The sequence below is a fragment of the Elgaria multicarinata genome, chromosome 18 (assembly GCF_023053635.1).
Source record: "Elgaria multicarinata webbii isolate HBS135686 ecotype San Diego chromosome 18, rElgMul1.1.pri, whole genome shotgun sequence".
NCBI lineage: Eukaryota > Metazoa > Chordata > Lepidosauria > Squamata > Anguidae > Elgaria > Elgaria multicarinata.
In genome coordinates this window covers 5,234,541-5,248,102 of record NC_086188.1, presented here as the reverse complement: position 1 = coordinate 5,248,102, position 13,562 = coordinate 5,234,541, and the positions used below count along the sequence as shown (strand labels likewise).

At 45.3% G+C, this 13,562-nt stretch overlaps 1 protein-coding gene across 6 annotated transcripts in view; it reads left to right on the top strand.

The window, feature by feature from the left end:
* NCOR2 (nuclear receptor corepressor 2) overlaps nt 1-13,562 on the top strand; it is a 298,769-nt gene that overhangs the window by 126,135 nt on the left and 159,072 nt on the right. For all 6 annotated transcript variants that reach the window (XM_063143816.1, XM_063143815.1, XM_063143819.1 and 3 more), the window contains exon 7: nt 5,200-5,256. In XM_063143816.1, the coding sequence (XP_062999886.1) occupies nt 5,200-5,256 (57 nt within the window). The remainder of the gene's footprint in view (nt 1-5,199; nt 5,257-13,562) is intronic.

Here is a 13,562-nt window from a genome sequence, read left to right as displayed (position 1 = left end):
GGGAGGGTTACCAGCTTGGAGAAATCTGTTTTACTGAATTCTCTATAGACCAAAGATATTTGCTCTGATGGCAAGGAGACTGCGTGACTGAAATGAGACCATTGACGTTAACTGCGTATTTACATTCCAGATCAAGTGTTTGTGTATACAGTGATTGGTAGAGGAAATATTTGGTCTAGCATTTCCAGAAATAAAGAATACTGCAGTCTCAGGATGGGTCTGAGAGCGTGTGACACCGCCAAGTCTGCTGAAACTAAGCAGGTCTGCGGCTGGTCAGTATGGAGGACCGTATAGGAACTCCTTGTATGCCACTTTGAGTTCTGTGATGGCAGATGGGCAAGATATAAGTATCACTAATTGAATAAATACATTTGTAATGTTCTGAAGTAAGTTACATGCTCCTATTAGGAAAATTTGCCACCTAGTGACTGAAGTTGTAACTGCTGGCTTCAAATACACACATTTAAATTAATTACAATTAATTAATTAATTTGAAAAAACCTAAATAACCCTGAGGTGCACACCCCAGGATCCTGTCCCAGTTACTATATGTTCTGCTGTATTTTGCATTCCTTTCTGAATCTCTCTGGCCTTAGTTAGACCTAAGCATTATCCCAGGCAAATGGAGGGGTTGTCCCTGCCTGCTCCCGGTATCTCCTGTGTGTCATTTGGTTGTACAGGGATGATCTCGGGGCGATCCCTGAATATAAGCCTGGTCTAGCCATGGCCTGCCTGCCTCTCTCTCTCTCTCTCTCTCTCTCTCTCTCTCTCAAAATAAGGCTTCACTATAATGAAAGCTGATCATAAATCTTATACCCACAGGCCCTAAACTAGCTATGGTGAGTTACACTCTAAGTCCCAGTGAAATTAGTCACAGTGCAGATAAGATCTGGGCATCTGATCTAGCCCCACAAAGCATTCTCATCTGGCCTGCTACCAAATTTTAACCAAGGCACATTTAAAAAAATGTTACCTGTGGTTTCACTTCTCGGGTAAAAGAATATCATTTTTGAAAGTCAAGAGAGATGGAAGGGACCGTAGCTCAGCGGGTAGAGCACCTGATTTGCATGCATAAGCTCCCAGGTTTGAACTCTTGTCATAGGGCTAGTTAAGGATCCTACCTGAATCCCTGGAGAACCATCGCTGCCAGTCAGTGCTGGCAATACTGGGCTATATGGGCCAATGTTCTGACACACACTGTAAGGCAGCTTCCTATATTCCCTTGGACATAGAGCTTCATCCCACGTACCTGTTTCCCTCGAATTATATCCTATAGCGCTAAGCTGTCACCGTTGTTGTTGTTGTTGCTACTGGGCAGCTAGATCCTTTGCATACCAGGAAATGGGTTTAAAGGGGGAAATGTAAAAAAAAATCATTAAAAATCAACGGATGACCCAATCCGATTCAAATTTGGTATGCTTATAGCTCTACTTAATATCTATTACTGTGCCAGTTTTGATGTCTTTATCTTTAAAGCTTACGCAGATGTAAGCATTTGTTTAATTTTTCTTCAAATCCTGCTCCTGCGCCCCAGTGGCCGCTCAGAAAACAACAAATGATACGCTCGAAAACTAGTAGCAAAATATTGCACTTCTTTTGGTTAAGAAGCGCAATTAAAGCAGGATGCAGGGGAGTACTTCACAATAAAAGCAGATTATAGGCTGGAAAACTTCAGAGTCCTTTGCACGCAATTCACAGTGATGGCACAGTATAACGCTGGTGTGATAAAGCTCACATTCAACACTTTGGTGTTGCATTTCTCTCTGTGTGGTTTTTGTTTGTTTGCATATAAAACCTGGGCCATGCTTTGGTGCAAACATTTCACAGATGTGAAAAGCCCTTCTTCCTAGGTAGTGCTACCTTTATGATAGGTGTGTGTGTGTGTGTGTGTGTGTGTGTGTGTGTGTGTGTGTATGTGGGTGTTGAGTTGTGTTGTAACAAAATCCACTCGTAGTCTCTGCACCGCGCTCTGGAGAACAGAGCTGTTCCCAAGAACCGTCCCTCCTTGAACTCAATACATTTTAAGCCCTTTCACTCAGATTTGGTTTGATGATGATTGTGTTCACACTTCCCTTTCTAGCTCTCCTTTTCTGACGATGACTCATGGTCTGTGGCTCTTTGAAAATGCAGCCTGTTCTGGGTGGTAATGCGGAAGTTGGCCACTGGGCGGCTTCTACAGCTGTGTAACGTATTATTTCGGCCTCTATCACCCATGTGTGTTTCTTCCTTGCACTGAAAGCTGATCCATTCATACGGTTTCCTTTGTGCCTCCACCTTTCATCTTTGGAATCTGTATTCAGTTCCTGGGCTCAGGCCTGGGACCTGTAGATAAGAGTGCCCCTGGGCAAAGGACAGAGTGTATTTTTGGAGACTAGGCACCCTGATGCCCTCCAGATGTTTTGGACTACAACTCCAATTAGCCCCAACCTGCATGGGCAATGGTCAGGGATTATTGGAGTCTAAGCCCAAAACATTTGGTGTGCACCAGCCTGCTTACCTCAGTCCCTTACCTACAGACTCCCTATGCATCTAGGAAGTTACCTTTATAACAACCTCCGACCCCAAAGAAGCAACTACAGGACATTGCCAAAACATACATATGAAAGAAGCATTAGCTGTATTGCGCCGCCAGCAATTAGCTGAATTAGACAATCCCTTATTAAAGAGACATTGCGGCATCCAGTAACATGAAACAAGGATTTTTGCTGAATAAGGTGCCGCTTAAGATCTGTAGATGTGATAGTTATAGATGCCAAGGCGACAATCCATTGATTAGGAAAGATGGGACAATCTAGTTCCCTATTTCATTCCTGCTTAAACTCTATATATCATATTTATTCACCAATAACAAGTATTTATAGGCCTGGATCTTGGGTCGCTTTGCCTGACCAGCCTCAATAAGTACTTCCAATAACGATGGAAGCAGGGCCAAACCTAGATGCTAACAGATGCTGCAAACGCAAAGCCATTCAGCCATAGCTGGCAAATTGTATTCAGCACGCAGGATAGAGAACAACAAGAACTCATCAGCAGCACCCACCAGTTGAATCAAAGTAAAAATTGCCTTATCTGTCCATGTCTGCCACAAAAACACATCCTCTTCATAGAATCATAGAATAGTAGAGTTGGAAGGGGCCTATAAGGCCATCGAGTCCAACCCACCGCTTAATGCAGGAATCCACCCTAAAGCATCCCTGACAGATGGCCAACCCCCCCTTAAAGCCTGGTGGTTGCCCAGCTGCCTCTTGAAGGGCTCTAGTGTGGGAGAGCCCACAACCTCCCTAGGTAACTGGTTCCATTGTCGTACTGCTCTGACAGTCAGGAAGTTTTTCCTGATGTCCAGCCGGAATCTGGCTTCCTGTAACTTCAGCCCGTTATTCTGTGTCCTGCACTCTGGGAGGATCGAGAAGAGATCCTGGCCCTCCTCTGTGTGACAGCCTTTTAAGTATTTGAAGTGCTATCATGTCTCCCCTCAGTCTTCTCTTCTCCAGGCTAAACATACCCAGTTCTTTCAGTCTCTCTTCATAGGGCTTTGTTTCCAGACCCCTGATCATCCTGGTTGCCCTCCTCTGAACACGCTCCAGCTTGTCTGCATCCTTCTTGAATTGTGGAGCCCAGAACTGGACGCAGTAGTCTAGATGAGGCCTAACCAGGGCCAAATAGAGAGGAACCAGTACCTCACACGATTTGGAAACTACACTTCTATGAATGCAGCCCATGGCTGTGTGCTCAAAATCACCAACACTAATAAGAACTCTGTTAATGAGCATAGAAATGTGGTGGGGAATAAAATCTACCTCTCTGTGCAAGCACTGGGGAAATGAAAAGTTGTTACAGGACAACAAAGCCTCGACAAGGGATCTTGAATAAGCACCCACAGGGAGGGCCTCCTAGAGATGTAAAATTTCCAGAAATTTTGAAGCCGTGGAGGAAATTGAATTTTTAAGAAAAATGGGGAGGGGGGAATGCTATATTAGCCTTTTTTTACAGATTGAAAGTCACTTTGTTACTTTAAGACTATAAAATGTAATTACGTACGAGTTGGTTTGGCATAAAACGATCACATTTGGTATATTAAAAGTACAGTGGATTAAAACATTTATTACAAATTTAATTTACTTTTTTTAAAAAATCATGCTAAAATAAAACATTCCATAATCCATTTTCCCCCCCAAATTTTCGGGAAAAAACCAAAAAGGCTTCGAGGGAAAAACGGAGAAACCCTAGCCTTTTTTCTGGACCTTCACATCTCTACTCACTCCATGCCTTGCTTCCCTGTCCTATTTCACCCGTTCTTGTCGAACGATTCATCCCTGGGCCCATTCCATAGCTGCACCCCGCCGTCTTCTTCGATTTCTTTCCTCTTCCGCATTTAAAACGTGGATTGGCCAGGCTGTCATTGGGGAACGCCTCTGTTTGGCAGAAAGGTCATCTTTGATTTAGATTCCCGTCGCTGCGGTGTGCCTCTTCCTAGCCCTCTTTTGACATGTGCCCTTCTAGCGTGCCGTTTGTGTATTTATTTCTGTTGAGCACGGTGTAATCTCGCTCGAAGAGAGAAGAGCAGGAACGTTCAAAAGGAGAGGGGAGAAGTGGGCAGGGGAATGAGGAAGAATGACTCAAGGCCAGCGGCCCTAATATAAGAATCACATCTTCAACCGAAATGCAATTCCTGGAAAAGGGTCATGGTAAAACATGCTCACCACCACTACCATGCCGACTCTTCTAACTTCTCCACTTTCAGATAGCTGCTGAGGTAATTGTACATCCTCTTCCAAACTCCGTGAAAATGAAAGAGAATTCATTTGTCGTGGGGAGAGAGAGAGCAGAGAGAGAGGGCTCCCCCAGGCATAAGTGCCGGGGCACAACCTCACCTTTCTCCCTTCCTTTCGCTCAGCCCTCGCACCCGAGGCTGTGGAGTTCACGCGAGGGTGTTTCCTGTCCCCCTTGGCGGACCCGTCTCCCGGACAGTGACATTGTACCGCAGGAGGGGGCTGAACGTGTTCCTTCTCTTGGTGCTTTTTAACCTTTCTCCTCCTGCCTCGGGGACAGGTGGGGAGGGAAATGGGAACGAGGTGCGAGGAGGCGAGCAAGAACTACCTAGCGCAAGGCGTCAGTCCTAATTAAGAAATAACTTCGTGTGTCTGTGTGTGTATTTTCCCTCCTCCTTGTATACTCATGTGTCTACCTTTGTGTTTTCAGAAAAAAGCAGAAGCTGCCCACAGAATACTAGAAGGGCTGGGTCCTCAGGTGGAGTTGGTAAGTGTAGTTATACTTTTTAAAACAAACTGTTGTGTGTGTGTTTTAATTAATTCTTCCTTTCTTCCTGCCCGTCCTCCCACTCCTTACCTGTCAGCCTTGGAGTTTTGGAGGGCGGCCAAATGTTTGAGGACGAGGTAGACTCCAGACATCTGTACGGTCCGGCAGAAGAGGCTTTCTCTGGTGAGCCTTGCTGGCCTGATGCCGAGGCAGGAAGCTTAGCAGATAGGAGGACGCTCTCGGTGACCTGAGAACACCTGTCTGATGACGGCGTGTTTCTTCAAGGTTCTGAGAAACCCTCCTCCCATCCTTTCCAGTACTTGCTGCAAACTGGAGCAAAGGGGAATTGGCGAGAAGGCAAATTGTCCTTCAGCAGGGCTTGCTGCCCGTCAAACTTTTTTTTTTAATGGTGCTAGGAAGACTTGCTGCTTTTTGTTATTGTTATTATTATTGGCCGTTGCTCTGATCAGCGTTGAGAATGGAGCAGTACATGGGTCTGGATCCAGATTTTGGCGCATGCAACTGGGTTGGTGGAAGCGGACATCCCTGCCCCCCCCTCCCCACAGCAGCCTCTCCAGCCCCCTAGAAATGCTCCACAGAGTGCAGGGGGCTTTGCTGAATGTGTTGAGCTGTGGTATAGGTGTGTGGCAGGTGGAGCTGTGCCCTCCTAAACTGGATGAAGGACTTTTCACAGAACAGATCCTAGATCTAACTCTGTGTATTTAAAATTAGATGGCCCCGTCCCTCCAGGATGCTCTGGAGAGATCTTTTACTCCCCATGGGCAGGGGCACAGAATGTCAGGCCCGGGGGCCCCAAATCAAGCCCACCTGGGGTCACAGTCTGGCCCTCCAGAGTTCCCCCAATGCCCCTGACCCCATCCCCTTTCTCACAACCACTGTTTATCGGGGTGGTTTCCCAATTGAAATCCTTCTCCTAAAGCTTAGTTACTGACAGTAAGAGCTTCACGCTAAACCATGCTGGTATTCTTGGTATTCTTTCGGCTCCTCCCCTTCGGCTTTTGGCCACGCCCCCTTCACCTTGTCTAACCCTCATGAGCTTCTCTGAGATTGAATGTGGCCCCTTGGGCTGAAAGATCCTTTTACATTTGAAAAGAGATTAGATAAATCCAGGGAGGGTAGGCTATTGGGAAACGGTGTGTTACAATACCAGTTTCTCGGGGTGGCCAGCAGCGATCAAGGGCTATGATCTTCCTGGTCTGGCTTATAGCCTTCCCAAAGGCATCTGCTTGGTCACACCTTTGGTCTGACCCAACAGGGCTTAAGGTAAAGGCTGCACATGTTGCAGCATACTATCCGAACTTGGCAACAAGCCAGCAGGAAAATAAACCACTTTATTGGTGCCGACAGCATGCCTTATCTTATCTCCTTGGTCATAGAAAGCTGCCTTATATTGAGTGAGGCTCTTGGTTCATCTAGCCCCATATTGTCGACACTGACTGGCAGCAGCGGCTCTCCAGGGTTTCCAGGCAGGAATTTTTCCTAGCCCTCCCTGGTGACGCTGCGGGGGATTGAATCTGGGCTCTTCTGAACGCAAAGGAGGAGCTCTGCCCATTGAGTTGCGACCCCTCCCTGACCTACCTGTATGTGTATATTCTAATAACATTACTACAAGTTTATAGAACTCAAGGATGCCCAATAATTAGATATACAATTTACAGACAGTGGCTTCCGTTACGGCCATTAATGTGCATTAAGGCAAAAAGCAAAGATTTGGGATCTCTCCAAATTAAAAGTTAAGCAAGATCCCAGATCTTTCCTTCTTTTTGTCTTTGTTAGCTCAGGATGACTAATAGCTATAGGAAGCAGCTGGATGTCAACCTCACGGTGAATTATAAAAAGCCGCAAACCTCTTGGTCCTTGGTTGCTGCCTTTTGCGTCTTGTCGTGGCACTCTGGTTGCTGACCATGGTTACTGGGCATCTGCACCTGTGCCATGAAAGTGGTCTTCAGAGAAATTTGTGTAGGTTGTGTGTGCTTTTAACCTTGCCTACGAACAAAAGCCACTTGGACCGTCTTTGTCAATTGCATGAGGCTGACGGGTGATGCCATTGAGTACTGGGTGAGAGAGGGTTGTTCTTTTGTGGGTGGGGCGTGTTCTTTTTTTTAGCAGGCTGGCCTGTGCTGAGAGTCAAATTTATTTACTCATTTATTTATTTGAAATATTTTTATGCCACTCCTCATCCAAAAAGCCTCCCAGAATGGCTTACGTGTTATTATTTTTCTATTATTTATTACATTTATATCCCGCCTTTTTTCCTCCAAGGAACCCAAGGCGGCATACATAATCCTCCTCTCCATTTTATCCTCACATCAACAACCCTGTGAGGTAGGTTGGGCTGAGAGTCTGCGACTGGCCCAAAGTCACCCAGTGGGTTTCCATGGCCGAGTGGGGACTAGAACCCGGATCTCCCGACTCCCAGTCCAATGCTCTAGCCACTACACCACACTGTCTCTTACGTATAATCAATAACGCAGTCTGTCTGTCTCTTCTGCCAAGACTCTTGTTCATGCATTGGTTATTTCTCGGTTGGACTACTTCAACCTTCTTCTCACTGGCCTTCCTTCTTCTCACATCAGTCCGTTGGTTTCTGTTCACCACTCTGCTGCTAAGATCATCTTCTTGGCTCGCCGCTCTGACCATGTAACTCCACTTCTGAAATCTCTTCATTGGCTTCCAATTCAATCCAGAATCCAATATAAACTTCTCCTGTTGACCTACAAAGCTTTTCACTGTCTAGCTCCTTCCTATCTTTCCTCTCTCATCTCACATTATTGCCCCGCTCATGCTCTTCGCTCCTCTAATGCCATGTTTCTCACCTGCCCAAGGGTCTCTACTTCCCTTGCTCGGCTTCGTCCATTTTCTTCTGCTGCCCCTTATGCCTGGAACGCTCTTCCAGATCATTTGAGAACTACAAGTTCAACCGCAGCTTTTAAAGCTCATCTAAAAACTTTTCTTTTTCCTAAAGCTTTTAAAACTTGATTTTGTTCTGACTTTCATACTGTTAGTTTTACTCTCCCCTGTGCTTGTTTGGTGCATTCTCTTCCCCTTCTTATTGTTTTATTATGATTTTATTAGAATGTAAGCCTATGCGGCAGGGTTTTGCTATTTTATTGTTTTACTCTGTACAGCACCATGTACATTGATGGCGCTATATAAATAAATAAATAAATAAATAACAATGCCCCTGCAGGCTTACAATCTAAAAAGACATGACACATGAGGGAAAAGGTATGGAGAGGGTTCATGGGGGGGGGCGGAATTAATTCTTTTAGCAGGACTGATGGGATGGCCCTGCTTTCCCTTTCACATTATTTCATCCGGTGATGTATACGCATACGTGAAATGGGCTCCCAGCATTGAGAAAGCAAATGATGAGCAATCCAGCGAAGAACATGAACTGATCTGGGTGCAACATTTCCTGCTGTTAAGATGACTTCATGAAATTACTCCATGAGCATGCAGGCAAAGTCCCCCAAGTCTTTCATCCGTAGAAGGAGATCGATCAGTTTCAAAGCAGCACTTCTTTTAAAACAGAACCAAGCTATGACTTAGTGTTGCGTTTCTCCCCCAACACGGGGAAGTGAATTGGCAGCTGTGGCTGTGAATAATTCTCATATGACACTTTGGTTGGGTAAATGCAACCCAGTGTGATACAGCCTGTGGTGTGAAAGAGAATTTGGAAGATAAAGCTGGGAGGTGGAGGCTCCATCTTGGTCCATGAAGGGAACCCTTCATAGAGCGCAAAATGAAGCATGGTGCGGAGAAACATAGGAAGAGGATTTTTTTCTCCTTCTCTCGTAATACTAGAACCTGGGGTGATCCCATGAAGCTGATAGGTGGGAAATTCAGATAAAAAGGAATACTTCACACAGCGCATAGTTACAACTACGGAATTCACTTCCACAAGATGTAGTGAAGGCCACCAATTTGGATGGCTTTCAAAGGGGATTGGATGAATTCCTGGAGGAGAAGGCTATCCATGGCTACTAGCCCTGATGGCTGTGTGCTGCCTCCAGTATCTGAGGCAGTAAGCCCGTGTGCACCAGTTGCTGGGGAACATGGGCGGGAGGGTGATGTTGCACCAAGTCCTGCTTTTGGGTTTGATGTGGGCAGCTGGTTGGCCCCTGTGTGAACAGAATGCTGGACTAGATGGACCCTTGATGTGATCCAGCAGGGCACGTCTTATGTTCCTCCCAGCTACTTTGAGGATTGCAGTTAATCTCAGAGGGGGCAGGGGAATTCTGAGGAGGGGCCCGCAGGTGAAGTTACCTTCCCTGCTAATCAGAAATACCAGTACTTGTGTCCCTATGAGTCCTGACTCCCCTCCTCCACTGTCATTTTCTAGCCCAGTATTATTTTCTCTAACCGGTGGTGGCTCTCCAAGGTCTTAGCAAGAGAAGGTCCCCCCCCCCCCGAACAAGGGAGAATGCCTTTTCAGTGGTGCCCCCCCCCCCAATTATGGAACAATCTCCCCGATGAGGCCCGCCTGGTACCAACATTGTTACCTTTTCGGCGCCAGGTTAAGACTTCCCTTTTCTCCCAGGCATTCAACAGCATATGTTGAGTTTTAACTGACTCCCAATAGCTTTGGCCTGGCTGAGTGTTCAAAATTTGTTTTAAATATTAACTGTTTTTATGTTTTTAAATTTTGTATATTGATTTTTATTGTTCAGCCTTTTTAATCAAATCTTTTTCATCTTTGTAAACTGCCCAGAAAGCTTTGGCTGTAGGTTGGGATATTGATGATGATGATGATGATGATGATATCACATGCTACCTGATCCATTTTTTAACTGGAGATGTCAGGGATTGAACCTGGGACCTTCTTTATGCAAAACACATGCTCTCCCACTGAGCTACAGTCTCTCCCCAAATAGCACAAGCACATAGGCAGGGCAGCTCCCTTTCATCTGATATGCATTCTCTCCCCCCACCGCCTTCAGCAGGATGGTGATCAGGTGGGAAGGAGTCACACAATTGGATCCACCCACAGACATGGTTGCAATGTTCATTATCTCTTCCTCTGTCTCTTTCTCTCTCTCTCTCTCTCACACACACACACATTCCACCCCACCTCCATGTGGGATAGAATCGTGGAGAGGCAGACACATTACGGGTGAGTGCATAAAAGGGACCCATGCAGAGAGGTGGAGTGAGGGGGGTCAGGGGGAGAAAATGGGGAGAGGGAAAAGCAAGGCTTTCTCACTATGAACTTGGAAGTTCTCTATAAACTTTAAAAAGGGGACCCAGTTTGCCACGGATGGCATAATTCAGCTGCATGAGCTTGTTGTCTTGTCCAGGGGTATCGCCCTTAAGCATTTATTGAACTAAAGCAGTGAATCTTTTCAGATGCTGTGGTTTCTACGCAGCTTCGGTGGCAAGAAAGTTGCCGTCTCCTATTGCTCAAAACTTTTCTCATAAACACAGAAAGCCTCCCTGGAGATAGGAAACGATTGTGTTCACAGAGAAAACTAGGCCCAAATTCTTCTTCCTGAGTTGCTAGTTTTCTGCATGCAGGAAGTATGGTTTTTTTTAAAAAAACAACAACAACATGCATGACATGGCTGAGATTATTCAAACATGTAACCTCCCATCTGTATTCTGAAGTGGTACAGTCCTGGAGAAGCTGTAACAGATGTTTTGCTTAATCTAGCCCCCTAGCTGCCTGCCTCCCACACGGCCCATTTTCCAAACCTTTACCCCTAAAACGTTTTGAGGAATCCCCAGAGAATATGTTTTTTTGGTTGTCTCTCTGTGCTCAGCAGGCACGGAGAATTTCTCAGGCTGACCCCGTAAAATTAGGGACATTCTCTAGCTTTCTAACCCATGACTGGTGTTAAACTTTGAAGGCTCTGGCTGCATTACTCATCTGGAAATGGCCCAAGTATGGCCATAAGTTTAATGATTGACTCATGGGTCTAGATGTTAGTCATGTCTGACGAAGCAGAGCTGTGGATTCGAGTGGTTACGGTCACCTGGAGGGCACATACTTAACCTCCTTAGCCAGGAGGCCCGACATGGTCATGGATGGACAAGATGTGTTTTTAAGCAAGAAGGGCTTCAATTTTTATAGGTATAAAAAGCTACCTTATACCAAGTCAGATAGCTAGTCCATTTAGCCAAGTGCTGACTATTTTCATTAGAACCATAGAATAGCAGAGTTGGAAGGGGCCTACAAGGCCATCAAGTCCAACCCCCTGCTCAATGCACCAACTCTTCAGCTTGCATCTTTCCGGGGATGACATTTTCAAGCGGCGAAATCAGCGATATTCATTACTTGCAAAATACGTTTCTGGGTGAAGGCAGAGAGGACATGACCCTCTCTCTTTCCAAGGAGAGTCCCATTGTGTGATGTGGTGTAGTGGTTAGAGTGTTGGACTGGAACACCTGAGATCCAGGTTCTGTTCCCCGCTCAGCCATGAAGCTCACTGGTGGCCTTTGGGCCAATCACTGACTTTCACCCTAACCTACCTCACAAGGTTGTTGTGAAGATAAAATGGAGAGGAAGACCACGTAAACTGCCTTGGATTCCCTACAAGAGGGGCGGGGAGATGTAAGAGGGGGGATATAATAGTTAGAAATGGGATAGAAATGTTTCTTTGTAAACCACCCAGAGAGCTTTGGGAATGGGGCAGTATAGAAATGTAATAAATAATAATAAATAATGCAATGACAATTAAAGGATAAAAATAAACCAAACAAACCAGGATCTTTACTTTTAAGGGCTGCTGTGCTGAAGAGTCTCAGAATTCTATAACAAATAAAAGAAATGCAGAATGGGCTCCACACCAGGTTAAGATATTGACTAAGCAAACATCCTCAATACTATATCCAGTCAGCCACCCCCGCTAACCTGTGTTTTGTAACATCTTGCCTGATGAAGAGATCTGGAGATCTCAAAAGCTTGCACAATTTTGTGACCTTTTGAGTCGGCCTAATAAGAATTAGTGTGTGTGTGTGTGTGTGTGTGTCTGTGTCTGTGTCTGTCTGTCTGTGTGTTCGTTGAAAACACCCATCACGGAAAGTTTTACTGGATGTGTCTGGTTTTGTGTCTTTAAGTCTTGCTATAGTTGATACTCATGTAAGTTGAAACTGGTGATTTTCCAATAATGTTTTCTTCTTAGATGTGTTGTTGTTTTTATTTTGATAACCAAAATAAATAATTTTAGAGAGAGAGAGAGAGGAGTAGGTTAAAAAAAGAAAGCGAACAAAGGATGGACTCAGCCAAGTCTTCTCCAGAATTGGTACAAAAGTAACTAGATTGATTTCCTGAACTTCTGCGAGATGTCTGGAAAATTTGGCAACCATTCTCCAGAATGGCTCCAGGGCAAATCCCCAGCAGTTAGATCATTCTTTCCCCGACCTGGTGCTTTCCAGATGTTTTGGACTTCGACTCCCATCAGCCCTAGACAGCATAGCCAATCATCAGGAATGCTGGGAATTGTAGTCCAAAACATCAGAAGGGCACCAGGTTGGTCTAGGCTGAGTTAGATCTTGTCCCAGAGGAGGCAGAAAGAAGCTTTACTCCAATTGCTGGGATTTCCCCTTTCGGATCACAGGGACCTTGCTTTTGAGTCAAAACAGCCTGATTAGAGATGTGAGGATCTGGAGGGGGGAAAAGTGAAACTTGGGGTGGGGTTCTATTTTTTTTTCCCAAGAGAGAAAAAAGGAAATTTGGGGGAACACTGGGAAAAAAAAGGCCCTTCTGTGAAATATTTTCCCTTTTAGAATGAGAGAATTGCTTTTTAAGACTCACTGAAAACGTGTAATACGAAGATTTTTATGTAAGTCTATTTACAGCATTAGAGGCTGATAGATCCTTTGTCTATTATCACACAAATCCAAGATGCGTTTTTGCACGTGGAGGTTGCTATCTTCATGAGAGGGGCCATGCAGGGGCTTTGTTTTCTTGTGAATCACGGGTTGTCTTCTCCTGTTGACCTTCCATCTTGTTTAGAAATACTCAAAGCACGTATCCTGCATCTGCCGCTCGTTTATTTGCACAAAACTAAGGGTGCTGAGGCCCTCCAGATGTGTTGAACTGTCCAGTTGCAGTCCCAACACATCTGGATTGCACCGGTTTGGACAAGCCTGCTATATACACACTTCCCTCTGAGTAAGTTCCATTGAGGGGCTTACATGTAGAGGATCATGCTGTAAGGCATCCATACTTTTGAAGCTGTAAGCCTACACAGGCTTCTTTGGGAATAAGCTCCACTAAACGGAGTAGGTCTTACATCTGCGTAAACATGCCTACAATTGCTCTGTGAATTTCATAAAAAGGC